The sequence below is a fragment of the Spermophilus citellus genome (assembly GCF_964194105.1).
Source record: "Spermophilus citellus genome assembly, chromosome: 13".
In the NCBI taxonomy this organism is placed as follows: domain Eukaryota; kingdom Metazoa; phylum Chordata; class Mammalia; order Rodentia; family Sciuridae; genus Spermophilus; species Spermophilus citellus.
In genome coordinates, this window is record NC_138193.1 from 105,800,824 (window position 1) to 105,823,758 (window position 22,935).

Below are 22,935 nucleotides of genomic sequence, written 5' to 3' on the forward strand. Positions count from 1 at the left end.
GAAACACAGCCCACTGTATGTGTCTGTGTCCCTATCTCTGCACCACTTGTGGGAATTGGAAAAGAGGCATAAGGAATGTTGATAGACTAGATACTGCTATTGCTGTAATGACAGTCTTTACACTGGCCTAGAAGTCTCTTAACCTATGGCAAGTCATTTTATTAGCTCAACGGAAGGATAAAGAATTCATAGTTGTCAAAGGATCTCATTTCTCAATGGATGTCCTTCAAAATTATCTCCAGGTTCTGGATTCAAATGACCATTAACAAAGCACAGAGAGAAGGAGCTCTCCCAAGCCTTGTTCATGTGCATTTAAGCATGAGTTGACTTAGACTCTGAATGGGACTGGTGTGGTAGAGAAGTTGTACAGAAACTTTAAGTCAGACATCTCTTATTTGCTTTAAGCCAGGGAGGTAGGCCATCTCTCTTATACTTTATGACCTGATAACAAATGGCTTTAGGTAAGATTTCAATGTGGAGGCAGGAAGTCAGAGCAAATGCTGGGAGGCCACCAGCGTGCAGTGCAGGGAATGATTATCAAGTATCCAGCACAATGCTTGATATGTTCCATGCTTTATCTCGTTAAGTTTTCCTGTGGTCATGTGAAAAGATTGTCCCCTTACCCTGCCATGTTATCTTTGAGAATCAAGACTCAGATATACATGGAGTCACTAGTTAGTGAATAGTTGAGTAGAAATTCAAACATACCACCCCTCCTGCAGTCCATTTCTGAATGTATTGAATGAATCCCAGATAGAATGTACTGTATGAAATGTATTGAATGAAATAGAGTAAATATATTGAAAGTGCTGAAAGAGGTCCAAAGAAGGAACTCTAGTAAAATCATGTAGCTAACCATTTCTACAGATGTACAGATGTAATATCAGTCAATCTGCTATGTGTAGCATTTCTTTAAGTGACTTTCCTGTTGGCAACATTTTCTTTTTAAATTTTCTATATATTTCCAATAACCAAAAACTTATGGCACATCTATGTGTATTTAATATCATTTTTGCTAAATTATTTTATAAATTAAGTTATCTTTATTTTTTTGTAATTATGTCTGTTTATTCATTCATTGACTCAGTAGGTACCTGTTGTATAAGAGGCTTTGTTTTAAGTAATAGGGATAAAGCACTGAACAAAAAATGGTTTCTACTTTCAAGGCACTAACATGCTTTTGCAGGAAGAAAACGTAGAGTAAATATATGTCATGTAGTTGTAAATGGTGAGAAGATGGGCACAGGGCATGCTCCTCTAGGGAAGGTAGTCTAGCAAGGCCTTTGCTACTAGGGCAGTGTTTGAAGGAAACAGTGTTTGAGCGACTCTACTGACTGAAGGAAGAATGTGCCAGGGGAAACAGCTCAAAGTCTCTGAGGTGGAAGCATGCCTGATGTTGTGCCAGGAATCTCAGCGAGGCCTATGGCTGGAGTCAGATCAGGTGCATGTCTTGAGTTTGAAATTTAAAAAAAAAAAAAACACAACTTCATAAATAGGTAAGATAATAGTACCAACCTCCCACTTCGAAGACTAGCTTCAGTAATTTAAAGCTTACCGACTTCTCTAGTTTCAAGACATCCTGGTCTGACTATAATTCTCTTTTAGTTCTGTCACTTGCTGGCCCTGTTACCAGGACAGTTGAGCCCATTTACTCCTCTGTAAAGTGAGCTTACTAATGCCTGTGCTGTCCTCCGCACAAAACTATTGGGAGGGACGAGTGACTTACTGTATTATGATTTTAAAAAATGGTGCATTGCTCTTGGGTGACTGTTCCACAGAAGAATGGCATGGGGCTTGAAGGCAGTTCGTGAAGTATCTGGCAGGTCACTGTGTGAGCCAGGCTTCCCATAGTGATTACCAACTGTTCATAGTACAATTAATGTTTGTGAAAAATGGAGAATTTGTGGTGTGACATTTTGATATGACTTCTTGGGATCAGAGCCAGAATGACCATTAAATTAAATGCTTTGGAAACATGCATTAGTGCAGACAATTTAGCAAATATACAGGTAACATCTATTCTCATTATCATTTCAAGGTATCATCTGAATGTGTACACAAATTATGAATTCACTGTGTGCTTAAACACAGAGGATCTGTGCTGAGAGGCCAAAAAAATGGGAAAACAGATTTGTCTTACTTTTATGCTTATGGCCATTTTAACTAGAAACAGCAAATATTTTTTTCCACGGAGGCACTAGAGGGATGATTTGCTTTAGGCCTGCCTCAATATAAAAGAAAAATCATTCAGTTATTCAGTGAAAAAGAAAAAAAAGAGTGTATATTTGACAGAGACTTCTTTTGCATTAGAAATGGAGATGTGAATGAAGGATATTTTTTCTTGGTTTTAATACATAGCAAAAGCATATTCTGACAAAAACACCCTAGTAAAATCTCTAATTTGAAATTTACTAGACAACACATAGGCTTACAGTTTTCAAGTGAAAATTAGAAATTAATTTTGAATATTTTAAACTTTAGAAACTTAATGTGGAGTATGGTGAAATAAAACATTTTCAAAGAAAACAATTCCATATTTTAACATGCTAAATGCCAGTGTACTAGTTATGTGGAAATCTACTTTGGATTTATTTGGGTAAATAAAGTTTTAAAAAAAAAAAAAACTTTCCTGAAATCTTGTAGTATAATTATTTGAAATTTTTAATATAATTTTAATATAATTATTTGAAATTAAGGCATAGAGCTTTTGAAGATTGGGTACTACTAGTCAGTTTTTCATTATGATAATGAAATTCCTGAGGCAGGCTAACTTTATAAGGAAGAGAAGTTTATTTAGCTGATAGTTATGGAGGTTCAAAAGCATGACAGTGGCAGTGGTTCACTCTGACAAGGGCCTTCTCAGTTGTGTCACATCATAGTGGGAGCCCATGTGTGAGGGGAGATCATTGTCAATGGAAGCTGAAAGAGAAAAGGTCCTCCCAAGTCACCCCCAGTGATCTTGGAACCATTAGGCCCCACCTCCCAGTGTTTCCTACTGTCTAGCATCACTGCACAGACATCAGGCTCCCAACATTTGAACGGACATTTGAGTGACAAACAACACCCAAACCATAGTAGTTTGTTTTGGTTTTGGATGTTGTTGAATTTTCCCTAAGCACATTATAAAAATTTTCAAGTGTTTAATCAAAGTAATCAAATTTGAATTCTTCTATAAACCAGTTAAGTAGCTTTGCCATTAGTTTCAAGTGTGTATTTCTACTTCCAGGTAGACATAGCTGATGTTGAGAATGAAGAGAACCGGTACTCTCTATTCATGGAACTCTTGGCATCTAGTCAGCATGAGATGGAATTTCAGCACTTGGTTTTGCTCTTGCAAGCCTGGCCACCTATGGAAAGTGAAAATAGGTAAGTATTGCAGTTAGCCTAATTAGAGGTCTTTGGTCTAGACTACATTTCTGAAAATGTAGCATCTCTAAAGAGCCAGTGAAAGAATATAAGTATGTTCCCCTTATTTGAGGGGTGTGCATTTCATGACCTACAGGCTTCCTGAACGTTTGGACACCACTGAACTCTATGTGGTCAATGTTTTTCCTGTACATACATACATACATACACACACACACTCACAAGTTTAATGCTGTTTCCATCTTAACTAAGCACTCATCATGCACTGTGAGTTGCATCTTAAGTTCAACAATGAAACTAGCATGAATTTATTTTCCTTATCACAGTTAAGATTCGTTCTTAACCATAGTTCTTACTGCCTCAGCACATGTGATTTTTTTTCTCATGAAATTCAGAACTTTCCCATTAGTCACTTAAAGAAGACACTGTGAACCTTCTGTTTGGCACATCCAGATTCCCAGAATCACTGCTCTTGAACTTTGGGGACATTATTAAGTAAAATAGGGATTATTTGAACACAGGTACTGAGATACCTGGATGGTTGATCTATTAACAGAGATGTTAAATGGCTAATGGAAGAATATTGTATACAACATGGATACACTGGATAAGAATGCAATTTAAAACTTATGAATTATATAATCTGGCATTTTCCATTTAGTATTTGTAGCTGACCATGAGTAACTGAAACCTTAGAAAGCAAAATTGGAAAAGGAAGGGGTGTGTGTGTGTGTGTGTGTGTGTGTGTGTGTGTAATCAATATTTGCCTTCTAAGGTCATTAGCATTGGTTTTGAAATACTGCAATGTCTTTCCATTTCTCCTTGCTCCTACACCCACTTTTTCTTACACTTTTTCTTCAAAAGTTTCAGACTGTGCTGGATAATAAACACATCCAATGTATGATGTCAACACAATAACTTTGTTCCAGTATTTTGTTCCAGAGAATTTCTTGCCTATCTTTTGACACAGCATTGTAAGCTCCATGTGGGTTAAATGAATCATTCCCACATGGGGTTGCATACCATTATGTACAATTTACATAGGTTATCAATCATTCACACAGACCTACAAAGGAAGGTGATGTTAGCTGATTTTGTAGATGAAGGAATAGTAGCTCAGAACTTAAATAATATCAGGCATCACAGAGCTAATAAGTGGAGGAGACTCAGTTGTACCTAATATCTGGCTTCCTTTTCTGCTTATGTTGTTTCTTCTGTTTCCTGCTGGGCTGACAGCTGCTGCTTTCATCAGCATGGGCTGCTTCTCCAGTCCCTGTGCTAGCAGCCACAAACCAACCACACACCCCCCCCCCCAACCGCCTTTTTTGGAAGAAGTGGCCAGATTTCCTCTGATTGCACATGCTGGCTGTCATGAGCCACAGTATCTCATTGGTGAGGCCCAGCCTACTCAGATGCCGTTTGCTCCAGGTCTGAGTTTGTTCCCTAAGCTCTGCCCCACGCCAGTGCCCATCTCCATGTGTAAGAACTTAAGGACGTCCTCCTGAAGATAACATCATTTTGTGATCAGTTTAGAACTGAAAGAACATCTGAAGAAGACTCTTTATGTGAACCCAAAGATGAGACTATTAGGAATTTCTGAAGCAAACCAAGGAGAGAAGTGTTCCTATTTGGTTTGATTTTTAACCAAACATTTTCAGAAAGAAAAAGGTGTTTCTCGGATCCTGTCATCTGTGGCTAGTGGCATGCTGGCTTGTGGCCTTCAAGAACAGGTTTCTACCTGTACTGTTTGAGCTCTGCATTGCAGACTCTCCCAGCTCATCATGAAATCTCCAGTGCCTTTGTGACAGTGGATTCTCTTGGCAGAGCTGGGGGTATGTTAAAGAATAGGTCCTGAGTCCAACTCTTTAGTGGGACCTGGAATCTGTTTCTGAACAAACTTCTGGTGAGCATAATGTGAAGCAGGCCCAGAGCCCACTGATTGGATTGTCAGTAATGCTTCACTCTTTAGGAAATTATTAGAGTTCATTTGTAGATTTCCTCATACCCTCATTTCTGAACTCTAAATGTGACATGATTATTAGATAAGTTAATTATCTGGTTTTTTGGTTTCTTTTACTTTTAGAACATTAAAATGACATTTAAAGTCATTCACTTGGCCAAGTCATTCACTTGGTTCATTTTAAGTGAACTCAAAGCAACTTCACTTAAAACATGTATTGCATTTATAACATTTACATGCATTTATATACAAGAACTGTTAGTTTTATAATATATTCTTACTTTTGAAGTCACCTATGAAATAATTTTTAAACTGCTATCCTATACATGACAACTACTTTATTGTATCATTACAATGAGGACAAAGCATTAAGCAACCTGTGTACCCCTTAAAAGTATTTTCCCTCCAATCAAATTTTGACTTTAGCACTTCTAAAATAGCCAAAAAAAGAAGGAAGATAGTGTAAGAATGACTGCATGTTGCTAGTTAATGCAGTAAAGACTATAAGTTAAAGAATTTGCTTGATCTACATGACAGCTAGTTTACTAATATAAATTGAGTATCTCTTGGCTGAAATGCTTGGGACCAAAAGAATTTCAGATTTTTGAATATTTAAATATACATAATATGATTTCATTTAGGTTTCATCTACACCCTACACAAAGTCTTAAAAACACCTATGCACAGTGTTTTTAATGTGCCTGGATTTTGATGGCAACCTGTCACATGAGATCGGGAATGGAATTTTCCACCTTCATGCATCTTGTCCAATCTAAAAAAGTGCCAGATTTTGGAGTATATTTTGGATTGGGAGATTTTGGGTTAGGGATGATCAGCCTGTATCAACTTTGGTTTGGGATTTTAGTCCCTTATAGGAAAATACAGTGCTCAGGGAAAATATACCAGATTTGTACTTCTGGAAGATTCATAGTTTTTCACCCACTATATCACAACCAGCTGGTGAAAGTGTTTTGATCCTTTGTTGTCAAAGCCATATTGACCATGGGTCCATTGTCCTGGCAGATTAGCGTTCTTCCTCTAAGCGGTAGTCCAGTAGAGAAAGGCCCCGGACCTCTGAGGAGGAGAGTGGAGATATATCCTTTAGTTTAGCAAGACTCCTCAGCCAATCAGGAGCTCTCTGAGCTCTTTGTATCTTGAGATAAGCAGAATTCTTTGTCCTCAGAGATTGTTAGTTTGAGCTGACACACCAATGCTGCCAAAGGCTAGTGTTGTAGGTCTCCTTATCACTATTGTACTTGAAATTGTTTTCAGCAGGCAAGAACTAGACTTCCTTCAAGGGAAGGCCCACTCCTGCTTGTTGAACGTCTAGAACCTAGTGCTTTGCTAAGGAGACAACAGACCCTTAATAAATGATAAAGTACTTACCAACTCTAAACAGAGTCAATACCCAGCTCCTGGCAATGTTTATATGAAACATGGAATAATAGCAGCCAGAGAAGGAAAAGAAAAGACAAACCATGTTCTAAATACAAGAAAGCAACATGAAGTACAAAGCACACCACATACTATCTGTTGCTCTTCAGTCGAGCTCCTGAGCTGACTTCCTTGCAGTAGTAGTAACAACAGGATCAGCAGGAGCCAGGAGTAGCCTAGTGAATATTAAAGTGTGCTTGCTAGTAAGAGTAATGCCACAGTGACATACTTCATTCATTAAATAAAGAACTCTGCCAGGAAAACATTAAATTGCCTTTCACTAGAAAATAACAGGCCCAAAAGAGTTGGGCAACTTCCCCAGAACCATGCAGCTGGGTTAAGAGTATTAAATAACTTCTCAGAGTTACCCAGGAAATAAGTCAAGGGGGCTGGCTTCAAAACTCAGGCCTTTCTACACCATCCTCTGTTCCCATGCTCCTGTGCTGTTTGTTGATGCCACAGCAAGCTGTTTCCGCCTTCACATGCTGTCTTCTCTACAAGATTGCGTCGAAGGAACTTACCTAGTTTCTGATTGTAGTCTGCCATTAGCATTTTATTTCATAAAGTGGAATTTCTTTTCTGTTTTAAAGTCTCCTACCACAGTTTTGAGAGCTCTAATTTCCAGTGCTTTGACTCTTCCTCCATTAGAACCAGTATAACCAGTAATCCATGGATGAGACTAGCTACAGAAATGCTGACCAGATGTACAGTGGACAACAAGGAGGAGCTGGGGAATGAAGTTTTGAAGATCTGTCGCTCTTTATATGGCACCAAGCATATGCTGCCAGCAGAGGTGAGTAGGTGTTTTAAGTGGATTCCCCAAGGATCCTTTCTCTTATCAAAACTCTTTATTCTAAGCCACACCAGTGACTGTACCTGAGGAACGTTTAGCTTGTGCCATTGCTGGTAGAAGCCCATAATTTGTAATGGATCTAATGAAGAAGAGCAATGCTGAAAGGATGTTTAGGAGTGGTTTTCTCTTTCTCGGAGCTCTGAAGCAGTATTCCTTTTGCAAGTCCCAGAGTGTAACCCAGTTCCAGTTCTAGTTCTCTCTGGATACCCTTTATGTCTAACCTAAGTTTGTGTTCTGAGGAGGTCACAGTAGCTCATGTGTTACCTGTTTGAACTGGGTCGGTTGTAAAGTGGTAATAAGCTCTAGCAATTTCCTTGGCCAGTAACAAATAACCACTCTGAATTTTACATACCTCTTGACATAAAATTGAAACAAGATTGTATAACTATAATATTTATTCTATGACATGGTAAAAACCTAGCCATTTTGACCTTTGTTCTCTATTTAATCTCATGATTTGACTCTCACAGACAATAAATACATATGTATAATATATATTATATGTATAACATATTAGTCTATTGTAACATTATTCGTGTAACATAGTATGTATTATACATATAGTACATATTACATTAATGTATGTAAACATACTTAGATGTGTATATGTAAACACTTAGTACATTCTATTAATTGCAGCCTCCTTCCATGAATACTAACTCAGCAGCATATTTGAGCAATTTACATGTCTTAAATGTAAGCATTTAGATAATGGCATTAAGTTGATTAATTGGTTTTGAGTTTGTACCACATAGGAGATAGAGTTGAAAATAAAATTGTAGATAACATCCTCATTGTAATCACTCAAGGAAACTATTCTTATTATGCACTTTTTTAAAATTATTTTATTGTTGGTTGTTCAAAACATTACATAGTTCTTAATATACCATATTTCACAGATTGATTCAAGTGGGTTATGAACTCCCATTTTTACCCCGTATACAGATTGCTGTGTCACATCAGTTACATTTCCATTGATTTACAAATTGCCTTTCTAGTGACTGATGTATTCTGCTGTTATGCACATTTAATGAATTGTTTTCCAAATGAGAGAATGGATAAGCATCTTTTGATTGAATTTTAAAATATTTTATCCATTTAAGGAAGTCGTCCAATCAGCAGAATGATGAAATTATTCTATGAAATATTTAAAATACCAACCTCAAAAACAACATCCCCTTACCCCAGAGGAGTATGATTTGGGCTTTGTACCATGACCCACTGAGACTAGCTGCTTACTGACCTGTGATCCTCTTTGCTGTATTGTGAACACCTGTAAGATGGGACCTGTGACTGAATGTCTCTGTGTCCCCAGGGCAGGGTTCAGCCCTGCGTAGAGTGGGGCTCAACACAGTTTATTATCTACACCAGGGCAAGAGTACGTGAATAATGTGGTTTCCCCTTCACCTTAATGTACGCTAAGATCAAGCATTGTCAGACCAGTACCAAATGCCAGAAGTGTCCCGCTGTCAGTTCTGCTGAGGGAAGAACATTATTTAGGATCTAGAGTTATTGTCTGACAAGCTACCGGTAATGGTCATAACCAATGTTTACTAGCACTCAAAGAGTTTCACTTAAACATCTCCTTCAACCTTCAACACAGCCTGTAAGGGGGTCCTTATCTCCACTGATAGCTGATGGAACAGAGACTCTGAGGTCAAGGGTCACTTCAACTTCCTCAGTTGTATATGGCTCTTCAGACCAAGTCTCTGTTGAATGCTCAAAAAAAGACTATTTTCAGATAAGCCATTGTTGCAACATTTGTGATACGTTGCAAGTGCATGTCTGCCCTTGTATAAGTGCATATCTGCAGTTGTATAAGCTTTTATTGTTAGTTTTTTCTTGTCCATATACTTTTTTCAGTAATGGCTTATAAGATGCTAGCATCTAAACTTATTAATGGTTGAGAGGTAAGATTATTAGGATCTCTCCCATTGCCTAGAAGAGTTTGTGTTTTTAAATATCTTTATTGGTTTGGTTTTACCATTAACTTTTCTAAGGCAAAGAATATAAGCTAGCTGATGATGTGACTACTGAATCTTTGACCTTGACATCATCCACTGTCCAGGTAATCAAAGCTCAGTTGCAATTGGACATTATCTGTTAGCCACCTAGGAATAGGTAACAGATGTGCATGGGTGTCCATTGTAGTAGTAAATCTTGTTCATATGACATTTAAATTTTAGGTAAATCTTCTTGGACATCAAAGGAAATAGGTCACAAGTTGTGCTTTTTTTTTTTTTTTAACCAAAAAATAAGACTTAGTGGTTCAATGAGAAGTTAAATACCTGTGATGATTCGGTGCTTGATCTGCTTGTACAGCCAGGTTGAGGTACTTGGAAAAGTAGAATAATACATTATATCAGTGCTACTGATTGATCTCAGGATCTCCAGTCAGTGATTCCTACATGCTTTTTGGAGGTCACAGTAGAAGCACAGCACCTAGAGCACGTTTTTCTGCAGTCCTCCTCTCACCACTTCACAGAAAGGGCTCTCCCTGCTCTCCACAGAACTGGGCACGCCACACATGCAGAGCAAAAGGGGGCACGCCACACATGCAGAGCAAAAGGGGGCACGCCACACATGCAGAGCAAAAGGGGGCACGCCACACATGCAGAGCAAAAGGGGGCACGCCACACATGCAGAGCAAAAGGGGCCTCGGGGTGCACTAGGCTTCCCTGTTCACACAGGGCCTCAGCACTGCCTGCGGTTTTCTCCACACCTTGTTTCTGGTCTCAGAAAATCTCAGAGGGACTCTCGTTCTGTCTCTTCCATGGTGTTCCCAGGCTGTGAGGAGGCTTGAACTGAGACCACCTGTGCACTGCTTCACACACAGCACTCACTACCATCCATAAGGCCTTAATTTTCTTGGGGTGGAAGAGGTAGTAGATCAAAACCCACCTCAGAGTAGATTATCATGACTTCTGTGCTCCAGTTGAATGAAATGAAAGGTAATTATTAAAGGAGTTCTGTTGCCTCGGTGACTTTTCTTCATTTTTTTGTGCTGCCTCAGTTTCTTTCTCTTAATTGGTCACATTTATAGATTTTTTTCCCCTCATGTGCCTTGATTACAGGAAGTTTGCCAGTGGTGTATACTGCTCTTGTCAATGGCTCAATGTGCTCACGTATGAATTTAAAATGTCACTAAAGAAGCACTATTACTACAAAGTGGAATTCTCTTGTTTGTTTTACCACACCTGGAGGTCATGTAGCTTAATTTCAGAGTTTCATAATATCTTACACCACTATAGTAAATCACCCTCATCATCATCATCATCATCATCATCATCATCCATGCCTCATTTTTTAAAACCCTGACCCTGGTTAATGGAATGTGTGTGCCCAGTTGTTGACTAGAGGGTTCTTAAAGTGGATTCACCGTTTTCTTCATTCCTATTTCCCATCCCATGAAAAGCTCTCATATTTATAGATTTGTTTTTCTCCATGACTCTTCAGAATGCCTTTTTGTGGTTCCCTGCTATTATGGCAGTAATGGTTTTCCTGATGGATAATACTACCAGCAAGATATAATCACTGCTCCTTGCAGGTCACATGTGTCCCACAATCTTGAAAGTTATAGGTCTTTCTTAGCTTGTATCCATGGCAATATATGAAGCATTAGAGTGGAGGATGTAAAGAATAAGAAATTGGCATGAATCAGGTTCTTGGCATTTGCAGATCTAAAATTCCAAGTTCCAGCTATTTGTGACTGACCCTGAAGGTCCATGATTTCACTGAGGCACAGCATGAATTAGAGTCACAGATGCTTACAGGCTGTTGTGTGGGAGTATGTCACCCAGCTAATGAGCAAACCCCGCTAACCCCCAGCTTCAGAATCTCAAGTATGATTGTTCTCCCTCATGGTTGAGCCACTTTTGATAATGCCAGGAGCTTGATTTTTAGAATCTGATGACATTCAAGTTATTTAACCTTTCTATACTCTGCTTGCCTCATCTGATTAGTGGGACTGACACAGTACCTACCTCAGAGGATTTGAGGAGAAAACTAAATGAAATGATGCATAAGTAGAGTTCAGTTCAGAGCAGCTGCATTCCCATGTGGAGACATAGACCAAGAGGCATCAGCAGTAGCCTAGTGGTCAAGCTCCAAAGCCAGTGTAATCTGAGAAGCTCTGGAGGACAGGACACTAAGGCCTCTGGAATTCCCAACTGGCCCAGATGCAGTACATAATCACAAGTGTAATCACCTAGGCCTGCAGAACCAGCAGGACGAGGGGCTGCAGTAGAGGAACACAGCTCATTCCAGGTCTTGTTGGAGAGTAAGTACTGCAAGCAACCTTGCGGCCCCAGAGCAATGACTAGTAGATATGACACATATCCTCTGGGCCTGTGCAGTTGATCCTTGCACTTCTCGTACCTCATGCTCCCACTGCTGACTTAGTCTCTGGCTGTGCAATACCTTTGGATTCTAGATACCTTGAGACCATCAGGGTTGTGTGAGGTCAGAAGGAATATTGGTGCACCAGTCTTTCTTCTCTGATCACCATCAGGCCACAGGAACCATGTCCTAGTATATCACACTAGATCAAAGTCTTTAGGGAGAAGAAATGTCCAGAATTATGAACTGGCTCTGAGCCATGCCCACCTAATCCTCTTCATTCAAGCCTCTCTCTTGTGGTGGTCTGTGTCATGATGTTCTAACAACTTGGAACTGTAAAGGTGTTGAATTGAGTGTTTTGTGGTTTCCTTGGCTGCTCTGGCCTTTCTTGCATTCCCCAAATCCCTTTGTAAATCTCAGTAAATGCCCCATTGGCAGTGCCCCTGAAAATACACAACAAACATAGAAGACAGAAGTATTTGGCCAATAACTTTAATTAAGAGATCAAGCATTCTCAGTGGCTCACATAAACTAAGTTCCTCCCTTCAAGTGTCCTTGCCTGGCTGTGTGCCAACTATGCATTATGCTGGTTCAGAAGAGCATACAGGTTATTTCATAAAATTTGTCATTAAAGCTAAGGTCAGTCAAGTGTTACGCTTAGTCTAAACATCATAACTTGCTGAGAAATGCTTTTTTTCTCATTACTAATAACTTATTGAGTAAGCAAATATGAGTGTTAGGCAAGAGGATTTTGTATACAAGTATTTTTAAGTATGGTATGTGCCAAGCATGTTTGGAATATGAGAAGAAAAAATATTCTTGCCAACACCTGGCAGTTGTTCCATTCAATATGGTAGCCACTGGTGACTTGTGAACATTACAATTAAAACTTAAGGTACTGGATTTCTAATTTTACTTATATGCACTAGTTTTATCTCTCTAATGTGGCTCATGCTGTGGCTATGGTATTGGAGGGTGCTAATACATAATGGCTCCACCTTCCCAGAGAGTTCCCTGGACCGTATTCCTTCTGGGCTGTGCAGACAGTGAATGCTGCTGAAACCTGAGAAAAGGAAAACCAGGTCACAAGAAGCAAGTGGGACAAGGAAGCCAGGCCAGAGTCATATGCTTCATCCTCCTAGATATTTTCTGCATCCCAGATGAAAAACATTCTGTTTGGCCCAGATGCTTGGCAAGACTCCTCTGTGTGGTGTGTTCTGTAAGCACGCCTAGTGCTTTTCTGAATTAGAATCTGTGATGCTTGAAGTGTACATTTTACAAACAGCTATGCTGCTGTATTGACTGTTGTCACACCAGTTTGTAGAACACAGCCTTTTACTCTGAAATGTGAAGGCCTGGCCCCAATTCCTAGGAGAGACCTTCTGGGTAAAGGAGAGGAAGAAGGGAAAAAAAAAAAAAAAGAGAAAGACCTACAGTGTGTAGAATTCCAGTGGAGAACTTTATTCTAACTGTTAACTGGAGCTTCTTTGTGTCATTTTATCTTCACTCTATTATAATGTAAAGGAATTGTGAAAACATACATTTGAATTTTTCTTCTCTGATCTGCTACTGTTTGAGTAGCACAGGGGAAAGATCAGTCCCCAGAGGGTGGTGATCATCCATTCTTTTCTTGAAACAGCCATGCTGTAGTATGATGGGGCTGTGCTCATTGTCTGGTCGTTGGTCCAAGAGTTCGGTTTTTTATGTTACAGCTACAGCCAGGGCACTAAAGGTAGCCAGCTCAGCAGGACAAAACAGCTTTCAGATTTTTAAAAAATTCTTTTATATTTTGTTTTATACATTACACTTTTGTTACTTCATTGTAAAGGATTATCATTTGTTACCTTATTTAAAACCTGTTCTCTCATGACAGGTCCAATAAAAAGCTGAGAATACAGTTCAGACACACCTTCATAGGGCCACATTTTTATTTTTCTGCACCACAGATACGATAATTTTCATGGAATGTCTTAGTTATGTTAAAGACTCACTTCACCTCAACTTTAGAATTAGAAATCATTTAAATTTTTTTCTGATATCCTTTGTTTAAGTGTATGACAACTAGACATCATTAACAGTAAGCACTGACATCTCTCTCACACACACACACTAAAAAGTACAAAGTAGATATAAATGTCCCCATTCTACTTGTGAGGAAACTAATCTGAGTTTAGGAGAATAAATTATAGTACTAGATTAATATGATGAGTACCATGCAGCCATTAAAAGCTATGTTGCCCTGTGCTTTCTTAATTAATTTTATAGTTTAAAAGCTATGTTGTAGACAAATATAACAGATTGGAAGGATGATCACAGTTTACATGGAGTGAGTGAAGCGGATACCAACTCCAATATTCAGTATGGTCCTGTGTGTATTTTGTGCATGTTCTCCCTTCCCTGCTCCCTCCCCCTCTCACTCCTTCCCTTCCCTACACTTCTCTTTCTCCCTCTCTTATAGCAAAAGGGTAGAAAGAGGCATCCAGAGGAGCAGAGGGCTAGGAAATGATCCATGAATCATGCTCACCTGTTCCTCTGCTTCCAGGGCATAAAGGAGCTGAGCCTGCTTCTGCTGCGTCAGTCCCTCCTACTCCCATCTCTGAAACTTCTCCTTGAGACCCAAGATGACAATCTGCATGCCATGGGCCTAGAGCAAATCTCAACTGTCAGCAAGGTATGCCCAGTTGAATTTACTATTTATCTTTGTTTTGTAGAAATGAATTGGCACTCATAAATAGTAACCATGGTTAATTTAAAATTACTTTATCTACAGTATTCTCTCACTAAAGAGCTGTCTCTTCTGTTCAGTCCATATGTATTTGTTTCACAAACGTTTACTGAGCCCCGCCTGTGAACCAGACTCTGAGTGCTAATACAAAGACAAGTCAGAAAGCTGTTTTTGTAGAGAAGTGGTATATTAATTCTCATGGACCAGCAGACCTTTCTGGACACTTGGAATTTGGGGGCAGGAAACTTCTAGCATCCAATGGATATTCTGTCCCTGGGTTTGTGTTTGGTTAGCTGCTAATTAAAGGTGAGTTCCCAGTAGGGTTTATCGGCACCTTCTGAAATCTCAAACTCATTTCCTCTGGCAACCTGAGCTGCCTCTGAAGCAGCCTTGTGGCTTGAAGATGGAGATACTGAAGTCAAGTCTTAGGGTTCCTTCCTGAGGCTTCTGTTATCATGATTAAAGAAGCTTTCTCTTCCTTTTTAAAATTTACACTTTACAAGGGCTGAGGTTGTGGCTCAGCAGTAGAGCGCTTGTCTGGCGAGGCCCTGGGTCCAGTCCTCAGCACCACATAAAAATAAATCAATGAAGATATCTTGTACTACTACAACTAAAAAATAAATATTATAAAAAATTCACACTTTACAATTAGATAGCTCAGGATCATGTTTTAACAAGCTATGTTGTTTCTGAAACCCTTGTTTACAGAGATCACTTTCATTTGAACGATGTATGTACACATGCATACTTAGACACACACATACGTAACTTCACTATGCATGGGTATGTGTATAATATATAACATACTTTATACACATTATCTTTTTATGTGTATAAAATATATTTTTAAACAAAAATGTGCCAGAACATCCTCTGAAGACCAGAGAGGGAAAGAGAAAGCTAGATCAGAGGTATATGTTTGCCACAGAAGACAATAAAGAGATTGATGAAATGATACCATAGATATAAAATTTTATTAATGACAAAGGATATAGAAAGTTATGTAAATGGTTATAGAAAGTAGAATATCGTTGTATTTGGAAACATTCCTTATGAACAAAATGAGAGAATTCCAGTGCTTTTAGTCACTAAGCTGTATTTTCAAAGTCAGCAAAGGTTTGGGAATGCCTCTATTGTCACTGATAATCAGTCCTGACTGAAGTAAGGAATAAGGGGCTGTCTGTTGGTAGCCCCCTTTGCCTATCTGTACATAAGTTTGGAAATTCTTATGAGATTGAGAATTATAGTGAGTTTATCATAGCCTGTTTTTTCTTTAAATGCAAGAAATCGAGAAGCAGAGCAAACTGAAGGAAGTCAGGCTGCATGTTTTCAGAGCCTTTTCCTCTCCCCACTAGCGCCCTGCGGTCTCTGTCCAGGCGCTGTCACCGGCCTCTTGGAGAGCAGGACAGTGGTGGAGTACACGTTGCCTTCCCATCCTTATCCTTTGTGGAGCTCTCCTGGTGCACTCCCGGTTCCATAGGCCAGTGGATCCATTTTCATTTTAAAGATTCTTTTTCTCAAACTCATTTGGTCACAACTAAAACTAGAACAGGGTTCTAAGCTGCTAGCTAACCTGCTTGCACAGCTCCCGTTCCCCCACACAGTGACTATCAAAATTAAAAACTAAATGGACCTCTATGGCACTTGAGCAGTTTTTACACGGCACTGGTAGACCTCACAATACTTTGATCTGAACTTATATGCTTCATGGTGGGTGCTGAGACTTGTGGTTTTGAAACTAATGTGCTAACTGTGGCTATAGATTACCTGAAGTTGTCATGATAGCATAAAACCTCAGTACTCTTGGGACACAAAAATCAAAGTCACAGGTATAAATTGCTGAAAGATATCACTTACTACCATGGGACCCTTACTTTTAGGAATTCTATAATGAGACATAACTAATTTCTGTACACTAAGTTGAGTGTTCATGATAAACTAGCCCCTCTGTGCCCTTAAAATGTGTTTAACAAAAAAGCTGAGTATCTTTAGACCTTTTACATCCTCCAGAGAGCCGAACTTTTGCAGTGCTTCCCATTTTTTAAAGTATCTTTCAACTTTTTATTTTAAGATAATTTTAAATTCCATTCAATGGGAAGACGATTCCAGTGAGGTCTCCTAACACTCCTCACCCAAACGTTTCCCCAATGGTAAAGTCTTGCATAGCTCTAATACAATTTTATGATCAGGATATTGATATTGATACTGTATCAACCTTCTTGGGATTTCACTGGTTTTGTCACATGTGAATTCATGTGTCTACCACTGTAGTCACGATTCAGAACAGTTCCTTCACAAGGATGCCTCAGACTGTCCTTCATAGCCTCAGCCACCTTCACCTGCCCCGTCTCCCAGATAGACCTTGGCAACTACTGATCTGTTCTTCATCTCTGTAATTTTGTCATTTCAAGAATGCTGTATAAATGAAATATGAAATTACTATAATTTGTCATTGCTCTCCCAACACCATTAAAGGGTCATGTTATACTTGTCTAAAAGAAGAGTTTCTGTGGGCATTTTTGCAGGACTCTTGGCTAGCTATTTTTAAATCATCTTTGGTATTGTAGTAAAAAAATCTAAAACTTTTCTTTTTTAGTTTTTATTTTACTATACACTATGTCTATTAGCAGGGGGATGGAGTTCATCAATAACTTTAGTTTCTCCCTTATTGGATATTGATGGTAGCTCCTGTGGACATTAAAAGAAACAACATCTGGCAAAGGGACTCCTCTGATAGCAATTGGTCCAGTACAGTGCACAAATGGAAAGACTCCCTCTCTTGTTTGCTGATAGTGTGTGTTATTTCGCTGTTCATTATCAGATGCTGACAGCTTTATAGGTGTTTGCAGTTACAAGGATGATGCTTAAGTGCTGATGCCAGAGGTTGTACTGGCTTTTCCTCCAATAGCAGAACTCATTTCTTCCTCTAAGCTTTTCTGAAATCGCAACACCTCTGGTGAAATTGCTCAACACCCCTGGTGTTGAGCTTGTAACCTTTTACAGATGACCAACAGTCTCTTTCCTGGGCCAGAAATGCAGTGTCCTTCTTAAAGAGGATATTGTTAGTGAATAGTTAAAACCCTGTGTAGTACCGACTGCTGGATTACCTGCACCAGTCTCCATAATATTGAGAGTGCACCTTTAAGACCTTGTTCTCTCCAAGCTGGGTGCCCCTGCTGGAGTGTTCAAAACTCGCCTCTAGAATAACCTCTGTTCAGGTGGAAGTCTCTCAGCTCATTCCATCAAAGTAAACTCCTCCAGTTTTGTAAGAGTTTTGTGTACAGAAAATGTTCCAATTTCATAATTCCAAATGTGCAATGGCTTCTGCTTTCCGCTGCCACCTCCTCTTTGGTGCTGCTCAGTGTCTGCCCCCACCCCATGTCCAAGGGTATCCTGGACTCCTGCCCTGCCTAGTCGGAATAATTCATGGAGTTAGAAAGGGAGTGTCACAGCACAATCGTGAACACCTCATGCAGGGGCTCTCCCTGATGCCAATGATAATCCCCTCTTTCAAGTTTCATCACTTTGCCAGGCATCGTGATAGACATATTTCTATCTTAGTGATTCTTATTCACTTCATCTTCTTAATAATCCTATAAGAAGATATTATTCTAATTTCACAGATGAGAACTAAGAGGTCACAAAGCTAGTGAGCAGCCAGAGCTGAAATCCAAATCCCAGACCTAATGTTCATCATTCTTAACCATACGCTTCTATTGAACTGGGAGAGCTGGTTACATTGGAAAAGGAATTTAGAATCCAGGAATCACTAGAGAAATGGGACTGTGGAAAGCACCTTGAAGAATGCAAGTCAGTGCTGAAAAAAAACGGGAACAGGTGGCCCAATGGTTTGCTCAGGCAGGCCTCCTTTGTCATCCTACTCCCTCACCCAGGCTCTGCTGAGCACTCCAGGGGTTGGGTGGCTGCCACCTTCTGGGAGTTCTGTGCTGTTTTGGGTAGAGCTCATTGCACCTCTTTATCTCAAGCATGTTGACTTTAGTCCTGCCCTGGGGAGATGCCCAGAATTAGCAAGGTGCTTCCTCCAGTGGCAGACCTTCATGTATTTCATGAATATGATTCCTCCCCCTCAGATCTTGCTGTGAAGGCATCAAGAACCTGCCTCTATTATTTATGATGATGCCAGTGTCTAGGTTGGAGGAGGAACCTTAATATGATCAGAAAAGCATCTGTGAATTGACACATACAACCAAGAAACCTTCTTTTCTTTGATGCCCCCCTCCTTTTCCCAGTGTCCAGCTAGCGTCTCCCTGACGGGACTCTCTTCCTCACTGGAATGCCCCCCTTGGGGCTGCCTTCTCCACCCCAGCTATGGCTTGCACATTTTCTTTTCTGCCTTGGTGTGCTGTGACAGCAGGAAGATTGGGTTGGGGTCTTAACAACCTTTCCTGGAGTCTGCTTAGTCATTTGGTGTTAACCCTAGCATCAGTTGGACTACTTCTAATTGTGTCCACACCAAGCTGGGCAAAAGTGATCCAAGTGATGCAAACAACCAGGCAAGTTCTTTCCTATGTGTTTCGCAGATACCTATTGGTCTCAGACTTACCTCCTTAATGACTGTTCTTTCAGCTCTTAGAGGCTGTTTTCTCGGGCATGTCTGTCATTTAAACAGGATCATAGCAAAACCCATTACTTTCACCCACTATCATCCATCCTCACCTCTGCTCACTCTTCTTGAAGAATGAAGCTCTGCTTTCATTCTGCACAGAGGTCTCGGTGGGTCCTTCCAGTGATAGGCAGCTAACAAACTCCTTAGGTTAAGCATTTCGGCCATAAACAGCACTGGTGGTTGGTTGATCTCCTTGGTGTGAACAGGTGTATCTAGCCCCTGCATGCACAGCCTGGATCTGTGTGAAGTGAGCAATTAGTAGGGCATCAAATCATCATCCCTGTGCTTAAAGGCATTGCCTCTTGCAGGGACTGCCATATGAAATAACACAGTAAATAAGGTAGTGCAGAGGTGGATATGTGCACAGGACTACCAAACCAGAGCTGTCAAGCCCAGCGTCAGGTTGTGGTCCCAGAGATGGTCAAGGTTGGATTTTCAAAGATTCTCTTCCTCTTGTGGTTAGAACATAAGTCAGGTGATGTGTCCTAAGTGGTTTCAGAAGAGGTACACTATTAAATGTCATGCCAGGAGTGGAGCTGATGGCATGCTGAGAAAATAGAATCTGAATATTGCATTAAAATAAATACAAAAATTTATCTGCAGGCATTTTTTTTATTCCAAGTGTACACAAGGGTTTTATGCTTTTATTTTTCTGCCATTGTAGTTGATATTTTTAATAACTTTTATTTAGTGATAGTATATGTAAAAATAAGACAAATATTCTTCCTTAAACAGTGAAATAATAATAAATAATCTTCTTTAAAGTAATTGAAATGAGGCCCTGCATGCATTATGCTACTGGGATTTCAGTTTACCTCATTACTGTAATTACTCTTAGCTTGATGTAAATCCATAAAATCAAAGATTTTAATTCAGAGAAGGTTCATTACCTATTGTTGAAAGAGGAATTAAGCAGATAACATTTTAATGGCTTGGAAGACAGTAGTGCTTTGTGCTTTAATAGATTTCTTTCCCAAGACCTGCAAAGTTTCATTTATTCTTAAAGACTAATTGCTGACACACAAAAACCCATCTCTAACGGAGATGGCCAGCGATTCCTGTCTTGTGATTTACAAATCCTTCCCCCTTCAGAACAGCCTTCATTCCTGGTTGGTTTGACTGTAATAACTTCAGCTATTTACTGAGCTTGAGCTCTGCTCCAGGCATTGTGCTAGGCACTTAAAAGTGCCTCTTATCTCTGAACCTTACCATCAGTCTATTTTCTCATGTGGAGACTGGACCCAGAGAGATTGTCCTTAACAAGGTCACACAGCAGTTCAGCAAAGGAACCAGGATCAAAAGTCTGTCTTTTCACACTACCAAACTGTCTCTCACTCTAATTCAGGGTTTATTTGATCAGGGGAATTAAATCAACTAATTCTTCTGGACTTGTCTTGTACTTAAACTTCCAAACAGTCCAAAAATGACAGGCTGTGTTGTCTCCCTCCAGCCCTTAAAGCACCAGTTACAGTTAATCCAATGTTAAGGACATGTGGTTTTCCACAGATCATATACCAAAGTCAACTCCTGATTAGTTTATGAGTTAACCATCCTGATTAGTTTATGAGTTAACCACTTAAAAGTCAGAAAAAATATATATGTATTTTTACATGTTAATATACATGTTAATATAACTGAAATATATATATATATATATATATATATATATATATATATATATATATATCAGTTCCTTTGAAGAATTACAACTTGTGCTTTAACAGAAAAAGTCATAAAGCAATAGATTCTTTTCTAATAATATAAAAATGTGAAACTTCTATAAACAAAATGTAACCAAAACAGAATTGTACTCAACAGACTAGGGTAGCTTTGCCAAGAGAAAATGTCACCATGAAAGTGTCATTGGAGCTGATGTGGGCTGGAGTGGAATGTTCCCTAGGTTGTAGAGAAGACACTATGGTGGGCGATAACTTGTCCTTGTACTTCTCTTAAGTCTTGCAACAGTCAGTCTGCTCATCTTCAGGCCTTGCCTTCTGGGACAAAACATGCAGGAAAAGCACATTGTATATGGTTTATAGTATAGTTGGCCTACACATTAGTTAATTGGTTTTGAAATGCCATCTCATTTTTGAGGTTCCTACAATCAAAATTAATTAAAACAAAAACATTAAGATCAGATCACGATGATGTTCTGATATTAGTGTAAACGAGAATTTCTGATATGGGTAAGAAACTTCATTTCTTACAAAAATATGGACAATAATTTAAAACAGAAAAATACAAACTAATTATCAAAGCTGTGGAAAACTACATGTAGACTAAGAAGACAAGACCAGGGAGAGAGCTAGTGTGGCCACAGAGCCTCTGAACACTTACTTAAAAGGTAGGTTGATAAGGGTTTCTTAGAGCAAGAACAGTTTAAAACCCCCTATTGGTTGTCCTGTTCATGTCATTGGGTTGCAAGATGGATTCTTGATGTGGTAGAGAAAAGGTCTTGTTCTGAAAAGCTTATTTTCATGTAGATCTATACTCAATAAGAGAATTGGGTGAACAAATGTAGCCCTGATGGAAGTACACATGAGATGGTCAGCGTGGGTGTCCAGAGCACAATCTTAACACCTAAATTCCTTATGTGTAAAACTGACAAGGAAAAGTGCCAGTTTCACAGGGTTGAATTGGGAGGACTCGGGGAGGTGATGTTTGTGCAATATTTAGCACAGCTTCTGGCACTCAGTATATGCTGATGTAGCGATGAGTCAAGCAGGGTTCTTGGTGTGTGGTAATGTCTCCTTAAGTTGAAAGGAAACCATGTCCATCATCCCCCATCTGTGACCTCCGAGATGTTCTGTCCTATGTGCATTTCTTGGAGAAGGTGCTGTTAACCCCGGGAAAAGGTATGTATAACCGTGAAGGCAAAAGGAAGCGGCCCAGTGGAGCGAGCGTGGCTCTGGGGGGAGAGGTTCTGCCCGCCCACTCACATTCTGCTGTCGTCTTTCTTGAAGGTGAATGTCTCCAACTGTGACCAAGAGCTTCTTTCCCTGCTTCTGGACGATGGACTGTTGGTGAAGTGTGTCTCCACTCCCTTCTATCCACACCTCATCCGCCACCTCCAGCAAGGGCACTGGGATGCGGAGGAGCAGGCTAAACACCTGTGGCAGGCCGGCTACGAAGCCGAAGCGGGCTCTCTCCTCCTGGCCGCCAGGGGGACTCATCCAGCCCTGAGAACTTTCAGCACAGCCCTTGGTGCCGGGCAGCACTGGGTGTAAAGCGCCTTCCCTGGCCCTCCTCTGGGGACAGAGAACATCAGAGCTGAGCGCTGTTCCCAGGGCAGCACAAGCAACACCTGATTGTCTCAGTGATGTCAACAAATTTCAAATAAAGCTGTATATAAATGGTGACCAGCCTGCCAGTTTAACCTTTTTTTCTTTGTTCTGCTAAGTGATCAACATCGTCTCCTATTGACTGCCTCTTTTTTCCTTTTTTTTGTAAGCTACCGTTTCCTGGGTAGAATGCCTTTAGCAAGGTATCTAAAACTGTGGTTCAGGACGTTGAACATGGCGGTGGGTTGCATGAGAAAGGGAGCGAGGCTGAGGAGTGGCTGCTGTTGGGATCAGGTGCCACGGGATGGAGGAAGAATGGACATGGATTCAAGGCAGGTTAGTTCTGTGACC

At 40.0% G+C, this 22,935-nt stretch overlaps 1 protein-coding gene across 6 annotated transcripts in view; it reads left to right on the forward strand.

The window, feature by feature from the left end:
- Positions 1-22,662, forward strand: part of NBAS (NBAS subunit of NRZ tethering complex) — a 345,000-nt gene extending 322,338 nt beyond the window's left edge. For 5 of the 6 annotated variants that reach the window (XM_081263998.1, XM_081263999.1, XM_081264002.1 and 2 more), the window contains 4 exons: positions 3,227-3,366; positions 7,409-7,553; positions 14,494-14,622; positions 22,267-22,662. In XM_081263998.1, the coding sequence (XP_081120124.1) occupies positions 3,227-3,366; positions 7,409-7,553; positions 14,494-14,622; positions 22,267-22,530 (678 nt within the window). In that variant the 3' untranslated portion in view covers positions 22,531-22,662. Of the gene's footprint in view, positions 1-3,226; positions 3,367-7,408; positions 7,554-12,389; positions 12,533-14,493; positions 14,623-22,266 lie in introns of those variants that run through there. The other variant, XM_081264001.1, reaches the window with a different exon arrangement.
- Positions 22,663-22,935: the final 273 nt, after the last annotated feature.